At 44.1% G+C, this 27071-nt stretch overlaps 2 protein-coding genes across 5 annotated transcripts in view; one reads left to right on the top strand and one right to left on the bottom strand.

Annotated features, from left to right (window-relative positions):
• The window catches only part of swap70a (switching B cell complex subunit SWAP70a), a 924354-nt gene that overhangs the window by 439401 nt on the left and 457882 nt on the right, over positions 1-27071 (bottom strand). The gene's annotated exons all lie outside the window — the stretch shown is intronic.
• The window catches only part of zfhx3b (zinc finger homeobox 3b), a 184220-nt gene that overhangs the window by 134186 nt on the left and 22963 nt on the right, over positions 1-27071 (top strand). For all 4 annotated transcript variants that reach the window (XM_044029743.1, XM_044029740.1, XM_044029741.1 and 1 more), the window contains one exon: positions 382-613. In XM_044029743.1, coding sequence (XP_043885678.1) covers positions 382-613 — 232 coding nt within the window. The remainder of the gene's footprint in view (positions 1-381; positions 614-27071) is intronic.

Raw genomic sequence — 27071 nt, forward strand, 5'->3', positions numbered from 1 at the left:
CTTCTGAAGGGTGGCTGATGTGTTCCCCCCCCCACCCCCGCCCTTGGGCCCCTGAGATTTGCATGCCTCCCAGGCCTCTCCTGTCCTTTTTAGTCCGCTGATACAGACACTTGCGCGGGCAAAGTGTGCAGTCCAAACAGTCGTCCTGAAGTGGAAGAGGTCTGGATGTTAAACAACTGGTCTGAGATTGGGAATTGATTTGTTCATTTGCCAACAGTGTGAGTGAAAGTGACTCAGTAGTGCCGAGCCCAGCTATATGCCATCCACAATAACCTTTCTCTCTCTTTTTCTCTTTGTCTCTGTGTTCATTTCTCTCTCTCTTGCTCTCTGTCTCTCCTTCTCTCTCTCTCTCTCTCTCTCTCTCTCCATCCCCTCCCACAGCACCTGCAGCAGCACGAAAACGCGGTGGAGGGTGATGCCTGCTACTACCATTGTGTGCTGTGTAACTACTCGACCAAGGCCAAGCTCAACCTGATCCAGCATGTGCGCTCCATGAAGCACCAGCGCAGCGAGAGCCTCAGGAAGCTACAGCGCCTGCAGAAGGGTCTGCCCGAGGAGGAGGAGGACCTGAGCTCCATCTTCACCATTCGCAAATGCCCTTCGTCAGACACAGGTCAGAACCGGTCAGAACCGGCCCCATTTCAGTGTCTTTGTGTTTTGTTCTTTCCATCTTTGCTCACGTGTTTTCTGAGAGCTGTCAAAGTTCACAATCGCAGCTGGACTTTCTTCTTTCCCCCCTCACGTTTGCCGTGTTATTGTCTACTGAATTAACGTTAGACACTATCGTTTGTGTTTAGATCACAACGCCATCATTTTAAGTAGGGTTTAGTGTTTGTTTGTTTGTTGTTGTTGTAGTGGTTCAAAACAAAGATGGTGGTTGATGAGAGGAACAAAGTCACAATTAGGGAAAAAAAGCATTTCCTGTTAACAAAGGTTGTCTTTTTTGGCCATTAAAGACATATTGACACAGAGCATTAAGGCCAAAAGAGGAGGAGCTAAACAGCCAACAGCAGCTGCAACAACAACAACAGCAGCAGCAGCAGCAGCAGCAGAAAACAGACGCGGCTACAACAACAGTAGCATGTTTGAAACAAAGTGCATTGACTGCCCATTTATTATTGACTAATTAGAAAGAGTGAGCTGTGGTCAATTAACACTGTTTCTTAGCAGAGATTTGGTTTTCTAATCACTTTAACTCCTGTGCCCTGACAAAGGGGCTCTATTGTGTGCCCTTCCAAGAGGGAGCCATTACTTCCCTCGCACACATACTCGCTGTCTGTGTTATGTAGGGGGAAAAGGCCAGCCTGTGAAGATGCTTTGTTCCAAGGAGGCAGGGATAATGAACCCAGCGGCCGGGAAATTGCGCAGAAGGCAGTCACAGATCTGAAGCAAATCATTAGAGAACATATTTAGCTGAGCAATTAGGGGCAATTAAGCTTTCTGCTCGCTGCACTCCAAATATGTTAATGACTACAGTACAGTGGACAAACGAACATGCAACGGCGAGAGAGGAAGGACCATTTAGGTTAAAAGGGTTGGGGAATTTACTTTTGTGTGTTCAGACCGGAGGAGATGTTGTGCTGTTTGCAAATAAATGTGTTTATCTGCTGTTTGTTTTTTATGCTACATGCCGATGTGTGTGTGTGTGTGTGTGTGTGTGTGCCACAGTGAGGAATCCAACCCATGTGTTAGATAATAGGCCCTTTCAGTGTGTGGGCAGTACCATTACACATTACACAGCTCAGTCAGCTTGTGATGATGATGATGATGATGATGATGATGCTTCATTATTGAGACTGTTGTTAATGCTCCTTTATTGCTGTCCTTCATTTGGTAGATACATTTGTAGACATGTATAAATGCCTACAAATTCATGTCAAGCCTCAAACCTGTTTTTATTTATTTGTATTTTCATTATATAATTATGGTCTCAGTCGTACCTTGAATCCAACACCATGCCATTTTTTTTAGCTTTCGCATTGAGTCAAATAAAAGAGTTAGTTTTAGTCAAATAAAAAAGTGAATAGTTGGCAGAGAATCGTGACCTAATTACCTTATTAATACAGCATACCTCTTCATTTAATCATTAAGATTGACATTGCCTTTCCACACCTCAAACGTCAGCAGCATCAGTTGCATCAGTCCTCCTCAAAGCCCCTCCCTTGCAGTAGGGCTGCTCAACCATTCTGTCACTCTTTGTAATGTTTGATTTCCTCTTTGCTGGTTCTTCTGCGGCACACGGCTCTTTTCTGTGGTCGAGGCAGAGTTGCCAAAGTGGGGGAACATTCACTGGCTTGTTAACACAAAGTTGCCCCTGGATTTCTGGGTCACCTAGACAGTAATTCCTTTGCCTGCTGCTGTTCTGTGGTCCTGCGAGTGGTTCACTTCTCCCAGACCCCAAACACAAGGAAAACCTGCTTTTCCCCCTTAAGACTCACAACTATAGAACTGTGGCTTGTAATCACACAGTAGCACAACATTATTTATGAATAAACATTCCGAGAATCTCTTTATTTTCCACATGTCTTTGATCATTTGCTAACTGAGACCTTTCTGACTTGTAATTGTAATATAGTGGTATATTCGGCCCCTGATATTAAAGTGTATGTTTTACACTTTATATTGCTATTAATATTAATGGTCCTTATGATGATGCAGCAAACATAGACTGGGGGGATTTGAAGCCACACATCTCCTCTGGGCTGGAAGTCCGAGAAGAGCAAGGGCAGCAGAAATGAGGTTTCTTTCCAATTAGACTAACACAGGGATAACAGACCTGCATTGTTTTAATTCTTGCTCATACAGAGAATGTGCTGCTTAGGCATGTTGCTCTGTTGCTCCGCCTCCATTTGTCTTCTTTAACCCTTTATCTTTGGGGAAGGAGAGGAGGCCTCGGAGGGAACCACACAGCTGCCCCCTGTGTGTAGACATGCCATTAGAATCTGGACTTGAACCGTCACAGATTCTGCACCAGTTCTGGCTTTTATAGCTTTAAGAAACGACACTGCGTCACTAGGCGGCACACACGCACACACAAAAGGAAAAAAGAACATCTGCGTGTCGATTGATGAGGAAATGTTCACCTGTGAGAACAGATAAAATACATTTTAGAGGTTACAGAAGAGAAGTAATACCTGGTGTCACGTTAATGTCAAGTTTAGGGTTTACTGATGTCTGCTGTCTCCTGACTGTGACTGTCATTGTAAAGCAAGTGGGGGGAACAAGTTTTAGGAGCGGGTGCATGCGTTAGTGTGACACTTGAGTGTATGATGACCCTGTTTTGTGTGAGTGATGTTCACCAGGGCATTCAACTCAGTGACACATTGAGGTTTCTCATTTCTCAACATTTAATCAACTCAAGTCAATTTTCTGAGCATAGAATGGAATTGAATCCTGCCCCTAAAGAAAGGTGGATGGCCCGTGGCATATGAGTGTATGTTTATATGTACGGCAGGGACGGCGAATAAATGTGGCTGACAGCGTGGATTAGCGCCTGCTGTAAATCTGCCTCAGTCACAGATGGCAGGCCCTTGATCGCTGGGCTGTGACGGCTTGGCTCTCATCGCGGGAGGAAATCCCTGTCTGTGAGCCTTGACGCTGGAGAAGGCTGGGGCTGGGGCTGTAGCTGGGGCTGTAGCTGGGGCTGTAGATGGGGCTGTAGCTGGGGCCGGGGCTGGGGCCGGGGCCGCATCCGCCTGGGCAGCCACACGTCATTGTCTCCTGTCTGTTTCTGACCTGAGGATTCTGGGGAGGGGTCATCTCACTTTGACTCTGCAGTTGTTTCATCCACCATACCGTGAGAGCTTGTAAGTGGAACTTAAGCCCCCCGTTTAGATCAGCATTACTTTTAATGACCAGTTTGAGAAACTGGGCAGGGGGAGCTGTGTGCATTATTAAATGCAAATGAGACGAATGGATGCATACAAATGACTGCATAATAGTGGTATCCAATATGAGATCCATGGCCTGTTTTGCTAAAAGGGGTGCACTTTCAGGGTCACACACCTAATAGCAAGGCCTGTCCTGACAACAGAGGCATTTCTCTTCCCTCCCCACGTCCCTCCCTCTCCCCGCCTGCCTCATGCATAATTCTTGAGACAATCTGAAAAAGCTGGAAAATGGACTGTGACAGGGAAAAATGGAGCAAACAGTGAAAACCCACGTATATTTCAGGATTTCCATTAACAACATGCAGCTCACATTGGGATCCAATGATGTGTCCACACTGACATGGCTTTACCGTGCCCTGCTATCATGTTTAAGTTATCTGTATGTCCGACGGCTAAGCTAAAGCTAAAGCTGTCAAAGCCAGGTAAACGCAGAGGTGAGCCGGGTCACGCTCCGATGGCATGCAAAGGCCAAAGCTCTCGCTCTTGCCCCCCACAGGCAAAAGCAAAACAGACGGTAGCCATCTCTGGAATGTCCTCTTTTATTCATGCTTGTTAAAATGCAAAGTAAACCTTTTCCAAAACAGGATATTGTAGCCCCTAACCATCAGAGCCATTCTACATGCCACATTATGGCCAATCTGAAAGTAAGTTGCATAGACAGACACTGCTGCAATGCGCTTTTAATAAAGGCTGTTATTGCCTTGGTGATGCAGAGTGGATATGAGGATGAGGACCATGCAGGCCTGGATGAGCAGGGCCCCAGAGGGCCCACAGCTCAGTCAGGCTTCCGTCAGTCGCCTGCCTGCTAATCCTTGTCCGAAGGGCATCAAAGCAGCATAGGAAATTGTTTGCTGTCCACAGAACGTGCCAGGAAATTCATAAATGTATTACTTTTCATTTTGAAAATATTACAAAAGACTCGACGTTTATTAAAAAGCCAAAATGATGGCTTTATAGATTTTCCACTTGTGTATCGGCATTCATTTGACCTTGTTGCTCTGACACATGCGAGATTTTTCTTTCCCTCTCTTGCCCCTGCTTCAGAATTCCTCCGCTGGCTCATCCCGCAACAGCAAATTGACCTGAAAGCAGCCACTCTGTTCTCAGATAGGCTGTGAATAAAAACGTCTGGTGTCCAGATTGTTACTACCTCCTGACTGAACCCTCCTTCTGTAAATACTGGTAGCTTTGTCCTCAGGCTGGAAGGTGGGTTGTGTCTGAATATCTGAATGCCACAGAAGAGAAGAGAAGCAGCAAACATCAAAGCGTTTGTAGCGTGAGACAAAGAGAAATAATCAGAAAAGTAATAAATGCAGTGATGGCAAAAACAACCGCCTCTCAAAAGGAGACTGGTCCTGCTGAATTCCTGTTTTTTTGGCCCCCGCGTGAGATTCTGCTGACACTTATAGCACATGGGTGTCGATAAGCAATGGATTTTAATTTTTCAAACTCACTCACACACATAGGTGTCCGCACTGGGAGTCGGGCCGTGTGTGGGTGCGAGAGGCTCTCCCTGTCATCAAGCACTTTTTCAGAAGCACATTATAATATTGGTTTCCCTCTCTCTTGTCATTACCACACACTCTCCTTGAAAGCTGATCCAAAAGATAGACAGTCCATCAGGAGACAGTCATCTCATTTGTACTTACTAAACGTGTTAATGAGTTCTATTTTCAGGCCACTGGATATTAGAGCAGAGGTGGCGATCGGTGGTGTGAGGTACTGGTTCTGTAGGATCAGGAGGAGCTCAGAGGGGGCAGGAGGTAATGAAGTAGCCCCTCTGCCCCTCATGTCACTCACGTGGAGTGACCACAACCACCGTAGGGGCTGTCAGTCAGAGCTGAGGGCGGGAAGTCTGCGGTTGCAGATGGACACAGACAGTGGAGGAGAGAAAAGATTAGGTGACAAAGACACAATGGCTGTGATGGGTTTAATTATAGCAGCAGTTGTGTCACTTCCATACAGGTGCATGGAGTGAAAGAGAAGTCCATTTAAGAGGCTCTGCTCTTTAATGACTGACGTATATGAAATGTGAAAGAAAGCAGAACTTTCTTATGAAAGAATATGGTTTTTGAACGAGAACCGTCAGACTTCGACTGACTCTTTAAACGTTATAATTAGAAAGAGCCAGTTTGTGTCTCATTATCAAATCTACTTTGTTTCATTGTCTACGACAATAATCTGCACATTTTCTTTAACGTGTTGTTAAATAAGAAAACTTTCTCTGGTTTGTCTTTACATAACTAGTTCTATGTAGTCGTCATAGTAGTTGGAGTGTTTTATTATAGGTTTTCTGCATACGGCTTACTTCACTCTCTCCCTGAGGTGCACATTATCATCTCAAATACAACATGTTCTCATCCATGATATTGATTGCAAGTGTTTGCCAGGTAGTCTAGGAACTAAACCCAATAAATTGTTGAGTGCTCAGATTGCTTCATTTGTTACTGTGTTTTGGTATTGGATGAACAGTGCTGCTCGCTGTCAGAATTAGGCTGCTCAATTTTACCACAGGCAACATCAGAGACGAAGCTATGGGGTAAAGTTTGGGAACTATTGAGTCGAGGCGAGGAAAGTTTTATCCAGCCATTTTTTTTTACGGCTGTTTGTAACCCCCAGCGAGAGCTGGTGGATCAAAGGGCGCGATCTGTGCTATGGATATGTTCACCCTGACTCCAGCAGAGACGATTGGGCGCGCTGACAACAAAACAAAACAACAGAGTAAAGGATGCCCCATCCAGCAGCATGATGCCCTCACACTCTGCAGGAGTGGCTGGATGAAAACAGCCATGTTTCATTATCCACTCTCCAACACATGAGTTGTGAGCTGTGTGTGTGTGTGAACAAAACATTCTTTACAAAAAGACTCGTACAATTTAGGCTACTAATGATAATACATTATAAATTGTAACAACAATAATAATAATAATAATAATGATAACATTAGTGTAACTGAAACTGTACCAACAGTGAACAAAAGGCCATGCAGTAAGGCAGCAGAGGCCCGGTCCCCTCAGTGTGGCCGTGCTGGAGGATCTTAGCGATACGTGGATGGATTGACATGAAACACACACACACACACATATGCATTTATATTTCAACTGCATTAGCAAAAAAGTCCGCTCTCAGCTGAAAGCAGCCAGGCTGATGGAAGTGCAGAAATAATTCAGCAGCGAACCTTTCTAACCTTTACCTGTGGGCGTGAACAGCAGTCATTGATCTGCTCTACACCACCTGAGGAGGGCGAGGCGAGGGTGGATGAAGAGAAATGGAGAAGTTTGGTGAACACACAGAAATATAATGTGGGATGGAGGCTCCTCTGTATGTTCAATGTCACTGATAAATATTGGAAAGCACAAATATCTCACCGCTGTCACCTCCGTCGCTGGATATAAGCGACAGACAGAAACAAATGATCGCGCCGCTGCTGCTGATGACTGATACTTACAATCCAATTCTGTGGGATTTTACATTAAATCTGATGCACAGAGAGACAGTTGTGGTGAGTAATGATCTCATTAAGAAAGAAAGTCTGGAAAGTGTTTGGTTTGTGACCGTCTTGGACGTTCTTACCTCCCGGTCCAGTGTAGACCCGGGTCTTACAGTTGGAAATGCTGCTCTGCCGCATTGAAATATTTGTCCATTTGAAGCAAAGGAGCTTAGTTGAGTATATTTATAGATTATATTTAACTGAGGAACTGTGACTAAGCAGCCACTTGTAACTCTGTAAACACTGAATATTGTTTGTTGCTATGACCAAACACATTTTTGTATCAGTATCATTTTCACAGACAACACAATTGTTTATTTTTGTTTAATTTCTTCCTTCCTGTGCAAGTGACTGCTTTAAGAAAGCTACTCATTACCTAACACAGTTCACTGTAGAGTTTTAAAATCCTGTTGTCACTGACATAGATGTTGTGTCTGTCAGCTGTCACTTTTATGGTCCTACGTTTTCATGCATTCATTTGTGCATCCTTTTTTGATTTATTTTCCCATCACCTCACCCTGAAGCAACGGTCGACGTTCATGCTACCAGCTCTGTAAGCTCACAGCGGAGCATATCCAGCCAATTCTGCTGTGTTACACCATCAAGATGGAAGCACATGCACTTTTAGGTTATTATATTTGTGTATATGAAACATACACACAGAAAGAGATGGTGTGGTATGAAACTAAGTAAAAGGGTTATTATCATGGTTCAACACGAAACCACATGCTTCTACCGTTATCTGTCAACTAAAAAAACACATTTAAGACACTTTTCTTGTTACTGTCTGTTACCGGAAGCATATGCTGAGTTGTGATTGAACGTAAAGCCATGTTGTTTGCTGTATTCTAAAATTAAGAGTGATCTCCTGCAGTGGAAAACACGTTTATGAAATGTAAACCTCACAAAAGCAAATTCTCTTCATGGAAAAAAAACCCCAGCAACCTTATTTGTTGATGGCCGGTCTTTTTGTGGAAATGCCTTTCTCTCGTCTATATGTTGAATATTTCGAGCACTCGGGAACGCTGAGAAAGGCGACGTGTTTGTGTGTCAGATGCAGGACGGAGAACACAGTGTTTGTGTTTGAATCCATGTCACAAGTCGCTGACAGTCCTAACACACAGGCCAGCACTCGGAGGCTTACTCCATTTAAGGTGGCACAGAGGCCAGTGTGGCAGCCAGAATTAGGAAAAATGGCCTCTGTTTTTGTCATGTTAAACTGGGCAAAAGAATCTAATTGGATGGGGACGAGTGAATGGAAATGCCTTCTTTGTTTAAGGGCCCTCTGCAGTCACTTTGTGGGAGCCATTGTGCATTGACCACAATAGCATTAGCTCGCGCTCTTGTTCTGGGCTCTTGGTTTCTCTGGATTTCTGCAGTCGGCTGCTGTCCGTTCCACTCTGTCTCCACGCTTCACTTCCACACTCCACCAATGCTCAGGAAGGGATTCAGAAAGGTACCCCCATCACGATCACCTCAACCTCACACGCTCTTTCTACCCCGTGGGGCCCATTCAGACTCGCTATAAACATCTGTCCTGAGAGATCCAGTCACAAGTTAAGTCCGACTGTTCGCTCCTGACACAGACATGGCTCCTGAATGCGTCACATCTGCAGGCTGTATGTAAATTTTGTAAATACACACTACTATCATCTCAGGAGCAAAAATGTGATATTCACATTGCTCTGAATGGGGTTTTTTGTTGTTGTGGGAGCTAAAGACGCATTCAGGACACATTAGCTGCGTCCAGTGTGGCTCTGTCAGCATGTGACCGGTCAGGACGGATGTTAATACCAGGTCTGAATGGGGCCATAGTATCTCACCATGTCCTGCTATCTGCCCGACGCTATTCAAAGGAAAAAGATAGAGAAGGAAATACACGTTTTTCTGTTTTCTCTTTAATTTTATGTCTTACTTTTTTTTTTTTTCCCCACATTTTTGCCTTGGGAAGAATTTTCATATTTTCTTGTTATCAGTTTTTAAAAATCAAATCTTTTAATGAGAAATTATTGAAATTGATTGCTGCATGAGTTCAGACAGTCTTGCCAGAAGGCCTTGCAAATGTGCAATGAATGATTTGTAGTCATGAAAATACACGTCTGGAATCATCAAATAATAACTGAATGACTGATGTTTTCAAGTTGTTTTTCTTGTCATGTGTCACCATCAGCCTACAAACACTGAAAATAAATTTAATTGGGGAACCACTGGCGTGTACACCAGTGCTCTTAATGATTCCTGAGAGTTTCATATTATTTTATCTGAAGATGGGGATTGCAGTGTTTGAGCCACACAGCCACGATCCTCCTTTAACTTCCACAGTGTGTGCACAGAGTTCATATGTTGCTTAGTGACCAAGGCTGCTCCCTATAGTTGGTTGCCTCTAATGCATAAGAGGAACACATGTATCACAGAGAGTGGTATGATTGAGTATAAAGCATGACACATTTCCAAATGTTTCCCATGCATCTCGAGGAATAAGCTGCAAACAACAGCAGTTAGCAGGTAAACACTCTGCAGGAAGACCTCGCTCACAGCCCCTCACTCACCACCTCCCACAGATCCATGTGCAAATTGTATAACAGCTAAGTTGAGTGTATTTAGTGCACTGTTAATGGCCTTGTGCCTTGTGAAGGTGTAATCATGCGTGATAAAAACCGGGCCCAAGTTACTAACCTAGGAGCAATCTTGTGTGCATTAAAGTGTCCTTTTTTGTTGCAGAGGTCATTCATAACTTGGTCGCGTTGTTGATGTACAGTGAGAGATATTGATTGATTAATGCATTAAGTGCTCACAATCCATTAGGTTCTGTGAAAGGGACTGTGGAGGGAAGACTTGCTCTCTTCTCTCACTGTGTATTTTCACCTCTCCCTGTTGTTCAAAGGCCGTCATCCTTTCGTTGGCAAAGTTTAAGGGACAAAAGCATGAAGATCTGCCAACTAATGCATTCAAAAGAGCATTGGTTTCTCATAAGTGTCAGTTCAATTACTCTGAAAAGCTTTACAAGGAGTTGCTCTTACATTAGCCTCCTGCTCATCCTGACCCAAAAAGAATATGTCGTTCATCGTCGTCGCTGCATCTGAAATGAGCATTCTCTTGGCGTCTGGAGGTACGAAGATTCACCACGTCACGTCGCGTCGTTATCACAGAGATGACGGCTTATTTGAGGAGTGCCACTAAACCGTGTTTTCAGATTGAATCAGAGTAGACACCGAAATGCACCAGTCTGTGTGCGTTTTCAGGGTGATTTTTAGAACCAATGAGGCCGAGGGCCACAGGATGATCAGAGTGCATTCTGCTTAATGACAAGGAATAGGACACCTTTATCGCTCGGGCCGTGAGAAGGGAAGCCCGTGAAAGAGGCCTGAGAGTTAGTCATTACCTTAGAAACATGGGCTGCATTAGAGATTCATAACAGTGTGCCATCTCTGCACCTTTCATCTCCACCAGGGCCAGCTCCATTAGGATCTTTTATCTTTGTGCTGATGGCTGCTCTTGATAATGGGGCTGCCGAGAAATCCCAAAAAGTAAAGACTCAACTCTGACACTATTGGCCCTGCCCTTTTTTTCAAATAGAGCAGCACATCTGAGTACAGTGGAAGACATACACATGTTTATTTGTTGTCCTAAATCCATTTCTTTTTCTAGTTAATGGTTTGTGGTTTCACCACGCCGCGGCTTTTGTCCTTCATCTCATGTCACCCCACCGTGATGCAAACATCCTTTTTGTGCATGCTGTTAGTCAGTCTGGGCTGCACATGTGACAGGTAAACTCTCATGAGGTTATAGTCTGGTCCAATATTGGCATTATTTCCACTGAAAATGCGTTCATGTTATTTCATGCAATGCCTCGTTGAAAACGTCGCTTTTGGGCAGACGAACACAACAGCGTAATGTTATATTAATTCATGCACGCCAATGTTTTTCAAATGTTACAGTAATTATGAAAAATATTCGTACTTTTCCCCCACATAGCCGCCGCAGAGCAAATCTCATTTCCAAGGCAAAGCGGGAAGGAACACACCGAATAATCATTGTGTTTAATGCTCTGGTCATAATCCCAGGTTTTATGATGGTTTTCTAATGATTTTCTAATGATGGTAAATATTAGTAGAGAGTACAGCCATAATTTGAACACAGCAGTCGTTTTTTCAGTGCTCTATCAGCACACGCGATTGCAACTACAATGAATATTGCACTGGGAATGAGATTTAAGAGCCATCCCTTTTGGTGTTTTATTTTGCCGTCTCCCCCTCTGCCATAAATCCTCATTGCGGTGCTCTTGAAGCCTCCGCCCTTGCCTGCTTTCCCCAGGTGGGAATACAATTAGGTGCAAGGGCCATTTCATTCAGTGCCACTGTCTGTCCACCGCAGTCATTCGTAAAAAACGCTGGAGCTGTCCCAACGGAGAAAACAGTGGACTCCTGGGAAATATAAAAAAACAAGAATAGAAGAGGGAGAGAAACAGAGGAATATAGTCGAGATGAGCACAAAGACAGGAAGAAAAATCTCCAGAATTGCTGTCAGAGGAGATACAAGCTTGGCCTCAGATGAGTGACAATATTGAGCAAAATATGTATTGGAGACAAAGGCTTTGTCTCCTTCCTGTGCCTTTTCAATGAATTACACCTCTCCACCCCCTACCCCCAGCTTTTTAATTAAATGGCTGCAGCTCCATCTCTCTATCCGTAGCTCCCCATTACAGAGGCTAGATAAGGGATTGCTATCTGTAGCATGTTAAGAAAGGCTGCTGGGCAGCCAAGCCTCATGAAATTTGTCACAAGATCTCATTTTCCTCATTGCCAGACGTGATGCTTATAATTGATGTGGAGGCAGCAGTAATTTATTGGCCGTCCACAATTATCATCCCCTTCTAGCTGGGGGATGTGACTGCAATTTTTATGGGTGTGTGTGTGTGTTGTTGGTGTGTCTGGGGTTTGGGGTTGACACTTTTCATATAAATTAATGCAAAAGCGTGGTTTTCCTGTTGCATGGTAAGTGTGCGTGTGTGTGTGTGTGTGTGTTTACCACTTAAGAATGCAAATGAATGACAGGCTCCATATCATAAACAATATGGGGCCTGTGATGCGTCCATGTTCACTTTAGGTGTTAAAGCTGTCAGTGTGCCAGATGTACTTTCACACATAGCAGAGGGTGGAAGGGCAGTCTGAAGCCTGGGAGATGGGAGATGGTGGGGGGGTCACAGAGGGCGGGCCACAGGGGCAGAGGGGGCTGGTGCTGCAGCCCTTTGTCCACAGCTCCTCCTTATGTCTTAAGGGTTTGTTTTCACATAGTAAAAACAATGACCCCGGGGGCAGAGTGTTAATAGTGTTTCTGCCTGAATAGTGAGACTGTCACACGTAATGCAGTCAGTCATTTACGAGTGTTTTAATCAATAAATTATTCTTCTCCAAAATTTTCACAAAAATGCACATTTTGTCCAGGGGCCATTTGCCTCTGCGATTATAGGCCCTAAGTGAACTGAAGGTGATAGTGATGATAGTCAGAGACAGTGTAATTCTGTTCATTTTACACCACCACACATTTCTACATTTCCCTCTTTCCACGATCTGCAGAGACATTGCATTAATAAAATCTGCATCCATTAACAAAGGGCCATCATTAGTGGCATCAAGGCAGCACTCCAGCTCAAACATGAGGCAGTGCATGTGTTCTGTGAATTCACCAGGCAGAGGACAGTCAGTGTTGTCCACACATTAGTAATGACAGCGGAGGTTTTCAGCGGAGTGGGTGTATCTGTTTGTCTTCGTGCACAATGCACTTTATTACAGTGTGTCGTCTATAAATGGACTGTGCTTTTCAGAAGACCTCGTCATTTCGGGCCATTCGCTCGACAAATAAATATTCACGGTTGTGGAAAAAAATCTTATTCAGGTCTTATTATCTTTTCAGGGACAGCGTGAGCATTTTAGCTGAGTGTGCACACACACACACACACACATGCCCCATTGCTAATGTAAATGAGGGTAAAAGTTAGAGTTACTCCAGCGTCTGTTACCCCTTCATATGCTCACCTGTGTGGATGAATTACAGGTTCAGTGCGACACGGGTTTTCCTGTTGCACAGCAGTGAGATGCACGGTCGTGCCGCGGTGGGGAGAATGAAGAAGATGAGCGCTGTCACCAGCAGCCTCTCTGAGCATGCTCTGTTTGTCTGGGGAGATGGAACCTGTTTGTTTTGTCTACCTGCACGCCTGTTGTGTGCAGTTGCCAAATTAGACTTTCAAATCAAGAAGCCAGTGGGAGACCAAGACTCTAGTTTTCTCCTTCCCTTTAATAATCATCCCTGTTTACTCTTCAGGGAGTCATCTTTATATATTTTTTTCCCCTTAAATGCGTCCTCTAAGCAGGGAGATTGTCTTTAATAAAGCAAGCAGGCAGAGTGCCATTCCAACATGTGAATTGCACAGGAGAGAATTGAGAGATGGAAGCAATAGAGGATCACCAGGGGAGTGGGGGCTGCTGCCACTGCACCCTTCATGCTATTATCTTTATGGCATAGCAAAACATGCTTCAGGCAATCAGCATGAAATTGTTAATTGCTCAGCCCACTTGTGCGTTGCTCTGGGGACAGGGGGCCTTCAGGAGGTCCTGCATCATCAGAGTGAGGGGTGTCCGACTAACTGCCTGCGCGTCTGCACATCGCACCGTCCGGCAGGCGCGTCGCGTCCTCCCGTTCTCCGTGACCTTCAGATAAATTGCACTGGAAGTCGTCAGAGGCACGTTCCATACAGTGCATTCAAGAATGAATCCCGGCTGCGCGAGGATGTGCGCTCGATAAACAGTTTCTGTTCAACATGTGCAGCGGAGTGGGGGCGGAGACTGATGCTGAATTGTGAAGCGAAGTCTGAAAAAGCAGATTTAGGTTTTTGGTTTGTGAATTGTACATGTAATGAAATCGAAGTGAGACTCAGAAGGCACGAGGTCGCCCCTTTTACGGTCGTCACAGCGTGATCGGGTCCAACATGCACCAACACTCCCTTCCTGAGCCTTGCTAAACGCACCGATGTGGCTCCAGGTGACGCAATGCAAGACACGTCTTCCTCTGCGACGCGTTGTCTGTCCCCTCGTTCCGGGCTATCAGTTTTGTTCCTGTTGGTAAGGAAAAGTAGAAGGAGCAAAGTTACACGGGGCGTCATATTAACGGGGCCTGTCATGCGCGTTGATCTTCTTAGGCGTGGCGGAGGATGAGCGCTCAGAAGGTGTTGTCTTCAAATAGGATTTCTGCAAGTGAGACATCCTCGTTGGGTGATATCCCCCTCAGAGCAGCCACTTTCTTATAGAATGATCTGTTATTAAGCAAATGAAGTGCTGCGGGCCCAACGGTAAATCCCTCCACTTTGTCATGGTGTGCTCTCAGTTATCACACCCTGCTCCCTTATTCATCCCTGATGTTCTACCAATTTCACCATGTTATACCAGGGCACAGCAGCCTTGTATTTGAAGTCATTCGCCTTAAGTTAAGTTAAGCGTGCATGACACAGAGGATTCCAAGTTATAATCAATGACTTGACAAAAGGCACATTGATCTTATATAAAAAGGGAAGTCTGAAACTAAGAAGGGATTTCCCACACTGAGTAGATTAAAGTTAAAGTCCCCGTAAATGTAAATTAAAGTGTAGACCGACTAACCATCAGGTCTCAGGCCTGGATAATTCTTTTTATTTATTCTAAAGTATTCAACGTGAATTACGGCTTCACTGCCTTTCTCTCAGAAGTGTATGAATGCTGCACCTCCTGTGCGTGATTGCAGGTCTTTGAATCCGCTGGACTTGTCTTACTAGTAGTCAATAGATTAAGCCGACATGTTTACGTCGGCCACATCAATCCACCGTGAAACCCCCGTTTAAGGAACAATTAGAACATGTCGAAATAAAGTTTGACGTGGGCTTTTTGTTCCAGTCTTCCAGACACATGATCGGAGAGAAAGACGGGGCGATTGCACGGGGGCGGGGTCGAAGCGGGGAACGGTAACTGCTTGACAGAAATTGATTACATTAATTGATATGCCAATATGTAAGCTTGTTACATCCACCATTGCTTAGGATGATGGCGAACAGGTCCTGGTGATCAATGGAACCAATAAAGGCTTCATTCATTAATGAGCAATGTGGTAATTAATGTTATCCCTAAACCAATTACCTCAGGCAGTGCATCTACAGGGAAAGCGCCGCAAATAGTCCAACCAGGTTATCTCTGTTGTACTCGGAGCAATTTTCTCACACTGCCTCTGTACTAGCGCGTGAATTAACACGGCTGTAAGGCTGCACTCTGGCCTGGTCCATTCACACTATGTTATATAAAAATATGACCAAGTAACTCGACACATTCAAACACACAATGTCACAACTTGTTCTTCTTAAAAGACGATTCTTTGTTCAGGAAAGTTGAACAAAAGGTTGAAATGTCATTGGCTTGCAATGCAGGCAATGTCAGTTTAATAACCGTGCTGGTTCGGTTGTTCAATCCAGAGTTATGTCATCATTCCAACCTTAAGTGTGCATTATGTGCAGTGTTGATCATGTGGTGAAAAAAAGCCCGTGTGTAGTGTGTATCCACAGCCACAAAACCCTGATTGTCTTGACAGTTACAACAAAGACGATGCCAGTGAGTCGGAGCCAAGTAACAAACCGCAGCTTCGTCGGATAGACGCGCTGTCTGTACATAAATAATAGCCGGCTTATAAATCAATGCTATTGTTTTAGGTTATAAAGTAAAAATAATCTTACCTGGAATTCATTACCTCATTCAATTATCTCATCTCCATATGTTATGAATCAAACAGGGTTTTCTGCATTTCACTTCACAATTACTGTCAGTGAACAAAGGAGAAAGTGTAGCGTGACAGTGCAGTACTCGACGACATGTTATTCTGATCGCCAAGCCCCGCCCTCCATGTTTTTTTAACACGTTTTCAGTAAATTCCATTTCATTCATCGAGCACGACATGAAGACTACAGTTGCTTTCAGTTCATTTCTGACAAATGTTTGTCCCGTACAGCACGGGCATCACTTCAGTGCATTAATGTAATAACAATAATAATAATAATACATTTTATTTTCAAGCACTTTCTGAATACTCAAAGACACCTAACAGAACATAAAAGCAGCTAAAACAACGTCAAATGGTAAAAATCACAAAGAAAAAAAACACTAAAGATGTAGTTGTATATTTAATCAGTAACACCTATACGTGGGAACAGTGCTGTATTTAGGCGTGTATAATGTGAGCACTTGGCACTTAGCTCTCACCTTATAGGTGGGAAGCCAATTATAAATCAGTCAAACCCAGATTTCCCCTTCATACTTGAAACCCTCGTGCCCGAGCCGACTCGACAAAAAAATACGAAACAAAACTAAGTGTGAGATGATGACTTATTAGTTGGGACAAGCCCTTTAGAGCAGAATCCAGTTTATGTAAAGGGTGTTGCAGAAGTGCAGAAAGGCCCATCTGTCTCTCTGCCTATTATCCGAAGCCTTAATCGGGTCTTACAGCAGGGCAGGCTAAATAAACAGTAAGTAAGTTGTCTTGGGTAAAGGAACGTCAATGCCTGCAACTTGCTCAAGCCTTTGCTCTGAATGGTTCTGTATTGACCCCTCAGGACCCCTGAGAATTCTCTAATTGAAAATTAATATTGAATCAATGCCGCGGGCCATTTGCATATTGATTATAAACATCCAGGAAGGCACCAAGTATGTCTGGGATCAATAGGGCCCTTCTGCGGCAGGCCGAGTGCACTACATCACATGGCAGCTGCCTGCTCCTGAGGTTAATGACTGCTGCTTGTTAAGGAGCTCTTGTCAGGTAGAATCCAGCTGCGGGGTCTTTCTGCCAAAACTGGCAGGAGGTGAACTGTGGAGGTTTTTGGAGAGAGTGTAAATGAAGTCTGGGATTTGGACCCTAACCCTTTTGTTATCAAGCGTTATTTGTTGTTGCTCTTTACCTAAAATAATGTAAAGCTGCTTTTTGTTTTCCGTAGGTCGCTGCTTTATATATATATATACATATATATACGTATATATATGTATGTATATGTATATATATATAGTCGTTTGTGTGCGTGTGTTTGTAGGTAGATCAGGAAAGGAGGCTAACGCCAACTATGTCCGTCCCCTGAAGGGAGAGACAACAATATTAGGGAGGTCAAAAGGGCCCTTTTTAATTTGAAATGAAACTTTCACAGCATCACAAGACAATCCCATAACTCCCCATAATAGTTTCCACATGTTGAAGAGATGTTAAGAGGTGGAGGAAGAAAGGGATGGCACTGGAGACAATGAAGTGAAAAGGTTAGATAGTGATAGAGGGAGATAAAGGAAGAGATCTCCATCAAGCCACTGTTACTGGCAACATGAGCGTAGAATCCCACAGAAACTTGGCCGCCCGGTTTAGTGGAAACACTGAAGCCTGATAAAAAACTATTGGGGCTCTCTGAAACTGGATGATTCCGTGAACCCACAGGAGACGGCAGACCTGGTGTGAGAGCAGCTTATCTTCCAGTATATGAAAGGCCAGGTCTTGAATTAATGCATACGTGCAGTCTGTCCATTCTCCCCTCACCACCACCACCACCACCACACCCTGCACTGGGAGCGAGGGTCTGGGAGCCACGGATGGAGTGCCGGGCCCAGAGAACCAGGCTGCATCTGATTGCTTCATTACAGGCCCTTTCATTGACTTGGTTGCACTGAACTGATGAACTGAGGCAGTGGACAAGACCACATAATAGGAAGAAATGAATTCTTATCACAGCCTCCTCAGGAGGCCGCTGGTCCTGGCTGGAGTCAACATAAGCCATGACTGAACGGAAAGGAGGGGGCTGTATTTGGGCCCATTCACGAGCCAGGATCTAGGATCTAGAGTGAGGACATGATGGAGCTTCAGGATGTTGGATCAGTACACAGGGGAGGAACCATAAATCCACAGAGAGGCCTATTGTTGTAGGCAGCTTGTTTTAATGATTACTTTGGTGATTAGTGTTTGCCTTCTCGTGATAACTGACTCCTACAGCACAACATTTTTTTTTCAATTGTTTATTCCAGCAGTCCTCTAGAGACAGACCTCTGTTAGTTAGAGTCCCTGCTTTAGGCCCCACAGCAGCACCCAAACACCCACCGCTGAGATGAATAATTAATTCTGTACCTTATTGGGCTTTCACCCCTAACTCTACAACCTCTGGCTAATGAGTGAGACGAGTCTGCTGCAGCAAGGACAATAACAGCAGCCATTAAAAAAACAACAGCAACACTAACAACCACAGTCATACATACAATAGAAATGCAAAATGTGATATAGCATGATCCAATTTAGCAGCACACTCGGTCTCCTCAGGGCAGAGGTTATTTATCCCCGACACCGACAGTCGGCATTAAACCCAAGAGGAGATTTTACAAATGCTGCGTCTGCTGTCCGCAGCTCATTTAAACAGCGTCTCGTAAAAGCTGAACTTCTATTAAATAATGTGATGTTGTGTTCTCATAATGTTCCATACTAACGCGCATCAACACATTCTCCGGGATGTGATCGCATGTCGATAGCACTAATTACGCCGCTTCATGCCTGGCATTAAAATGTGTCTATTGTGACCACTTGACATGAGATCTTTGTTCACATACACGCTGATGTCCTGATGTTTGCCAAAACAAGTCTAACTGTGTCTGTGTGAGTGACAGAGAGAGTCAAATAATCCTAATCCTATGATGATCAATATTAAAAAGTGCAGTTCAGCTGAGGAGGTGGTCTGTAATCCGTCCTGAGGATGCAGCGCAGGAATGTGGTCACAAGCATCCGTATAAATGTTTGTTTATTTCCTTATCAGATCTGACGGCGGCAAGACGAGGAGTGTTCAGACATGTGCTCACGATGATATGAGGTGATTCATAACCGATTCAGTCAGGGTCACGTGTGCCTGTCAGGTAACACCTACCTACCAGTGTCTGCCGCTGTTTCCTCCCTTAGAACTGATCACCTGTCACAAATCAGTTAGTACTAGTACCAGGGCGTGGTGGGTAGGTGGCCCCGGGGTTTCAACCGCATCATCAGTTCCATTTCTCCTTTTCTGTCTCGTGCTCTTCCTCTCTCCCGTGGCTGAGCCAAAGATAACCGAGCGGCAGTATAATCACTCCAGATCTCTTTCTCTGGAGAGCGGCACACTGGGCAGCACAGTTGCAGCCCTCCAGGAGCTTTCAAAGACAAAGACTGCATCTCGCTGCTGTACTTACTTACGTAATACATCTACAGCGCTATGTCACTCTGTTCCGTCTTTTATCGACAAACGCTAATCAAACTGCGGTTTGAAAGAGAGCAAATTCACCCCAGTGAGAGGCTACACTCGACTAAACGAGTGGCAGAAGCAGTCATTTGAATAAACTTCACAGTAAAAACAAAAGAAGCCCTCGTGCAGGCTGAACTGTGTAGGCCTGCTTTGTCAAGTGTCATTATGAGTCATTTTTAAATCTCAGGTAAAATTGAAAGCTTAAAGCAATTTGGCATAGTGATTAAACCCAGATTAATGCAGTTTGGATGCACCGCTGAGATTAGAAGCGTACGTATTTCCAGTGGCGGTTGAGTCGGTGCGTTACATCTCATCATCTGGCTCAGTCTACTTTGTAATTAATATTTTAAGGTGTGCCCGTAATCAGATAAATAAATAAATAAATAAATAGATAATGTCAATAATGCTGCCAGAATGATGTCATAATAAATTAATAAATTGCAAGAACTGAATAAAGCAGCAGCCGATTGCATGAGATGAGCCTTTTTCATTAGCCGTTGCGTTTGCATTACAAACCATACCATGAAGTCATTAGACATCTGGTCATGTGATTTAGTTTCATTTAAGTTTAGTTTCACTTTAAACAGGAACGAGCAGAGCACAGGGTCTTAAAAGAGAAATACTGGACCTCATAACCCAGACAAAGGTGCTGACCTTAAGTGTGTCTCTCTCTGGGGCCGCACGGCAGAGTAGTGGCTAACACTGTTGCCTCAGGATTGGGACCCGAGTTTGCATGTTCTCAGCCGTGCACGGGCGGGTTCTCACCACCCTTCGCCGTACGTCACCTGGTTTTGGCTCCAGCTCCACGTGAGCCTCATGTGGAGGATAGTGAAGTGGATCTACTGTATCAGGCTTTTAGGGAGACACTGTGGATTGAGTCATAACCTCATAAACGTGCTTGATATTCACACATACATACGTAAGTGGATATTCAGTTGTGTTCTCTTTCTTAATACCTATTGTTGTGAGCAAAAAAAAAAAAAAAAAAAACTTGGTTAAATGCATCTTCAATAATTGCACTGCAAAGTTGGTTGATTATTTTGTACATAATTACAGTGGAAAACAACCTGCCTATTAAGCCTTTAATGGCAGTAATACAGAAAGCAATTACCATTACTTTGCTGCTCACGCTGAAAATAAAAAATTCTCTAAATTAAAAGGATCCTCTGACTACTGCTAATTGTGTGGGGTCTTGTAGAGACATCTGGTTGTACATCATTTGTAACGGCTAAATGCTGATCAGTTAGAAAGGCTTTTACAAGCTGTGTCCTATAAGTGTGTGTTCTTGGGACTGCTTCGCTGCCAGGGAGTCTGATAGCTCTTGAATTATTTATCTATCAGGCTGCTGGACGGTAGTCACGGCGACCTAGGCCCCATAGTGTTTGTCTGGCGACATCTTTCTCCTGCAGTAGCCATTGGCTGACGGGCAGGGATGCTAATGAGCAGGGGACCAGAGTTTTCTAACCCTCCAACCCTGAATTAAGACACGGGAAAGAATTATAAATATCTGAGTGTACAACTTTTTAATTAGGGAAAAGATGAGGTTAGAAAAAGGGAGGGATTGAAAAGGAACGATAGAAACAACCACACGTTTTCCTATTAAGGAGAAATGTCAAGCGAGGTGGTGAAGCAATAGTCTGTTTGCATCCCTTTGTTGTCCTCCCTGACATTGAAGGCTAATTTTTCATGGTTATTTGAACTGGAAAATGAAAGAGAGGTTTGCGATTATTTCCTATAAATGACAACACAATCGCATTACGCTTCAGTACAAACACAGAGAGGATATTGCCTTTTCATATTTCATGTGAAAGTAATGGATGGGCTATGCAAAGAGGAACAGAAAGAAAGACAAATGGTGAAGGAAAGCTCACTGTGTTTGATTTGTATTAGAAACAGAATGGATGGAGGTAGCGTGAGTTTTTTCCTCCCCAATAAGTGCTCGCACTTTCATGGATGTTTTAAACTGCTGCGCAGCGTAATCATTGGATTTCTTTAGCAATTAGCTTTGAGCAACCAGCCAAGCTGGTTGTTAGGAGAAAAGTTGGCCAGTATTTACTAGAAAAATATACAGTATGTCTATTGTAAGGTCCATTCACACACTGTTTATATATTTATATGTGGCTGTATTATATATATATATATATATATATTATATAATATAATAAATAAGATTTTAAAAAAAAAAATCACTATTCTCCACATCTACTCACAACTATTCTGGAACATCAGAACTTATTAGGCGGTTCAACTTTCAAGAGCAAACACGTCAATGATCCCCTATATTTGATATTTAAAATGTAATTGATTAGCAAAAATTGGTATTCATAACCGTGTCATATTCTGTTTTATCTGGGCGTACGCTTTCATAAACAAACACGCAGTCAGGCGCGCACGGCTGTGGACGGATGAAACAGGCAGGCGGGATGACCATCGAGGTGGAGGGCAAACCAGCCCACTCCAGAGGGATGCGCCGAGAAACGTGTTTGTGCGCTTTAACTTTACAAAGATTGAAGAACTGACAGGAGAGTCTCTGTCGACAGGACTCATGTAAATAGGATCCATATGGGAGCTGTGAGCCAAACTCCCTAACACGCGCCAAGGTAGGCACTACATACGTCCAACCATGGCAACATTGATTTTCTGAGCTAATACCTGCACAGAACAGTCCACAGGCAGATGGATGCACTACAAAGATATGCAAATGGTGCATTCGATAAATCGACAGGCCGAGATCTTTTTCAGACAGTCCACTGTACTGGTCTGCAGTGCCTAAAAGGAGAGATAAACAGATAAGTAGCTGTTAATGGACACACACACACACACACACACACACACACACACACTCAGACAAACATACAGGCACCTGCCTGTTACCTGGGAAACTTGGATCAATACATTTCATGTTAAGCAGAACTGCACATCAAATACAGCCTGGGACCACGTCGCGTTATTATTGTTTGTCTATTTTTAATGTGGTATATTCTATTTTTTTCATTCGAGGTCTAATAATGTGTCTAATAACAAAGTAAACTATGGGTATAGTCATATTCCGTGCGCTTATTAGTCAGATATAAAACAAAAGCTGCGAGCTGTATGTCATATATAATAGATGTGGGCTGTCTTGTTAAGCCCAGCAGGCTGTATGTGGCTGTGTCTCTGTGGAGAGAGGCTGTGAAGCTCACTCTACCTGGTAATTAAAGAGAGTTTGTGGCAAAAGCCAAACATCACGAGAGACGAGCTATGAACAAAAGAGCTGTGACAGTTTCAGGTTATATGATTTTTCTGTCCCTTTTTGTGCCAAATGAAAAATCAATACATTTTCCGGGTTATACATATTCAGAGTGTCCACCATGCTTCCGCCCTGATGGAGAGAGGGGCGGGGGAGTGTGGGCGAGAGTGGGGGGAGTCGCCTGTCCGCCTGTCATAACTGTACCATCGCATTTTCCAACCCACTGGTGAATATTTCAGAGTTGATGCAATTGCCCTTCATGACAGTGGTGATGCTTTTTTTCTCTTTTTTTTCCAGATACCCCCCACACACACACACACACACACACACACACACACACACTGTCAACCCAGCCTAGTTCTGTTTGGTCCCTTTGAATAGCTGCGAAATAGGTGCAGCCATTGTGATGTGCACTGGAGGAAAAAGAAAAAGAAGCATTAATAATAGGAGGTTGATTTAAGAGGAGGCAGCAGTGGAGGACGATAAGCATAAATGCATGGCGGGGGGTGACAGAGAGGCAGAGTGACTTTTTGTGCACAACAGTGTCCCTCAGGCAGAGTAGATGGAAGAGCACTGCCCGGTGATGTTTTTGCCCCCCCGTCCAGGCTTTTAGCTCGCCGTCCTAGCAGGGAAATGTACAGCTGCATCGTCCATTGTGGACATAATATGTGTTAGTGAGCGGCCATCATCTTGTGCATCCAAGGAAGTCTCAGTGTGTGTGTGTGTGTGTGTGTGTGTGTCAGCGAGGGCAGAGGAGTGAGCAGTCCCTGAATGCTCAGTCCCTGTGTAACCACATTAACCTAGATCCTCTTCTCCTTCATCATTCAAGTAAAACACAAAGAGAAGAACTAGAGCGCACTCACTTTATCCACTTTATTTGTAATGTATCTAAACATGCCATTATCACGACAAGTATTTCTAATTAGTCTCATTCCCCAAGAGGTACCACTTAGAAGGGAAAATTAATAAATTGCATGCAATTTATTAACTGTTCCTAATTTACTAAGTATTAAGATCACAAAAAAAAAAAACAGTTAGCCATTTTTTTTTTTCCCTATTTAAATAGCTACATTTCTGCATCGTTCATTAATTCCTCCTCTATGCAACAGAACGTCCGTGTCTTTGAAACGTAGTGTTGTGTGAGACCTGTGAGTCTGGTTTGATGAGACGGCACCACTGGGAGAGGAGGAGGGTGGTGTTGCTTCAATATTGTTCTAAGGCAGTGTGAGCTATCACTGCTGTTTGTGATTAACTTGCCATTTTAAGTTTTTTTTTTTTTGGTATTAGCTGCCCTAACCCCATACCCCTCCTCCATCTTCTGCACCTCCTCCTCCTCTATATGCCCCCTCCCCTTCCCTCCTGCCCTCAGCCCCATGGAGACACAAAGTATTCATTCACATTTAGATCCTGAGGTCACAGCAGGGCCAGCAGGGAGAGGCCAGCATGTCCCCCGTAGACAGGTCAGGAATCTAACATGTAACTCTGACCAGCAGCACCGAGGTAGCTTACTCTTCTTCACTTGCAAAATGTGAAAGTGTGTGGGAGCGAGGGAGCGAGAGAGTGAGAGGGTGAGAGAGTGAGAGCGTGAGAGAGTGAGAGAGTGAGAGCGTGGACGAGAACAAAACAGACAGATACTCTTTCAGTCTGTGTGCATGTGACCAGTTTGGTGAATTTGCATTGATTTGAATGTGTTTTACTGTACATTTAAAAAAAAAAATTGACATAGAATGTTTTGCACTTTTAACACAACATAGAACTGTTAATAATACTGTGTTTTGGTTTAGGCAGCTTGTGAGGACACTTTGTGTGTTTGTGTGTGTTTGTAGGGGGGGGCTATGATGGCTGGGAGTATTTTCCTGTGTTGTGTTTTTAAAGGGAGGAGGGGAGGTATTGCATATGGGGCAGAGAGGTGCTGATATGAGGAGCAGGCAATGCATGAAAGCCCTCAGCATGGGCCCTGTGTCTCATTGTCCCATGGTACCCTCCTGTCACTTTCATTTTGCACCCTCTAGTCCAGAGTCAGTGCAACTTTGATATAAGGAAAGGGTGCAAGGGATGATGGGTGGGGGGAGGAGAGGGAGGGAGGGTTCTAAAAGAAGAAGAGTCTGTGAAGTGTGAAATAAGATTGCTTTTTATCCGACAGTGCAGAGCTAAAGAAAAGGAAGCTGTCCAGCCCTGGATAAAGCAGGGGAAGCACACCTCTGATTTACAGTGTGGTCTCCAGACCCCTGGTTAAAATGATAAGAACAGCCTCAGTAACAATAATGATAGTAATGAGAGCATAGACGCACAACTCCAACAAGAGGAGCAGAGCTCAACCCTCTCCCCTCGTACGTAAGAGCCGCGAAGAAGAAGAAGAAGAAGAAGAAAGTTCCATAATCCCCGCGCAGGTTCTTCAAACAAAGACACATACACACAACACTGTTGTTGACTGGTTGTGTTGTGTGTTAACATTGTCGTCATTACACTTTCACACTGGAGACGTTCTCAGGTAGGGCCTGTGTTCTGTTCTTGAAGAAAGGCAGTTATCATCACAACAGTATATTGTGTTGAGGCTTAGGATGAAGGAGGAGCCTGACCTAGTGAAAGATATCTAGAGTGACTATTATTACTTGTTGCTGCTCTTCTCTACAGTCTGGGAAGGAATACTGGAAAGTGCAGTGGTTACCATCCATTATTTATCAGGCCGTTTGTGCTTGTCAGTGTGATTAGCATTAGTGTAATCACTGCTCTTCAGGGGAAAGGAAGGCTGTTCTCTCTCATCTGAAGGTAATCTTGCCGTTTTCACTGTCTCATCTTCTCTGGACGCCTCTTGCACAGCATCTGCTTTTGTCGTCTCCACATATTTCTTCTCGTTTCCCCCGTTCCCCGTGTGTTTCTGTCTGCTGCCGCTCGGCCCCCTCCCTCCCTCCCTCCCTCCCCCCTGCGCCTCATTAATGTGTGTGTGTGAGCCAGAAGCTCTCTCCCAGCTTGTAGAGAGTGACACCTATGGGCCTGATTAAGCCTCTGCACTCGCTGGCGAGAGGAGAGGACGAGGAGGCGTCTGATGGTGTGCGAGTGTGAGCAGATTTCTGTGTCCACGCTGACGGAGTGGCAGAGTGAAGCTGGAACAAATGTGTGTAATCTCTGTGCTGGCAATGAGCTTATTCAGCTTGCATGATTAGATTAATGGAAGTGTTTCATATCATTGTATTAGGATGGTTAATGACAACAATTAATTAGAAGACAGCCTTCAGGCTATTGTCCTTTACATCTCAGAAATTTGGGTTAGAAATGGCCTGCTGCCATCGCTTTGAGTGTTTCCTCCTTGTCTATTTTCAGAGTTAATCTATGGTTACAGTTTTAGTGTCTCTTCCATTTACATCCTACTCTTAGGCCACTCATGACCTTTCATTAATTATGGTCAGCCTGGCTTTAATCATTCTGTAATACCGTTAGAGATGAGACGAGAAATAGGCAAACGTGGAGATGTGACGCTGCTCCTGGAATTAAATGTCTTCATTTTGGCATAAATTATGGATGGGCCGTGTGTCGTGTGTGCTAAAAGTGTCATAGAAGTTGATTAAACAGCTAAATAAAAAAACTTATTTAAAACACGTGGAGGGAAAAACATCAGTGCACATGTGTGTGGAGCAAATTAGGGGGCGGGTGTACAAGGACACTGACTGGCATCAGAACGCTGGCTGATGTGTGTATGAATGTGTAGGTGGGGAATTAGTATCACTGCTGGTGTCACGTTGCGAGGAAATGACACATTGCCTCATTTTCAAGGTGAACATTTATCTAAGGATTATATTGTAATCTGAGCACCTATGCAGCTGTACAGTATCTTAGTTCTTGTACGGAGTGGAGATTTATGCAGACAGGCGTTAGATGGGATTTTGGGATTCAGCGGCAGATTTCGAGTTTTCTGGAAATGTTTAAGATCTGCCTCACCAGCACTGGCCTGGCTGCGCTGGATGGAATGGATGGGTTGCCTTGGAAACATAACAGCAACATGGTTAAAAATAAAAGACCAAAAATCTAGTAGTTCGTGTGGGATCCTGGGAACACTCGAATTAACCGGGAGACAGTTTTTAAATGTGGTCCATTTAAAAACATCTCTATTAAACGTTGGCTCTCAGAATGTAAAAACAATAACAACACAGACACTAATGTCTTCTAGTA

The sequence above is a fragment of the Solea senegalensis genome, linkage group LG7 (genome assembly GCF_019176455.1).
Source record: "Solea senegalensis isolate Sse05_10M linkage group LG7, IFAPA_SoseM_1, whole genome shotgun sequence".
NCBI lineage: Eukaryota > Metazoa > Chordata > Actinopteri > Pleuronectiformes > Soleidae > Solea > Solea senegalensis.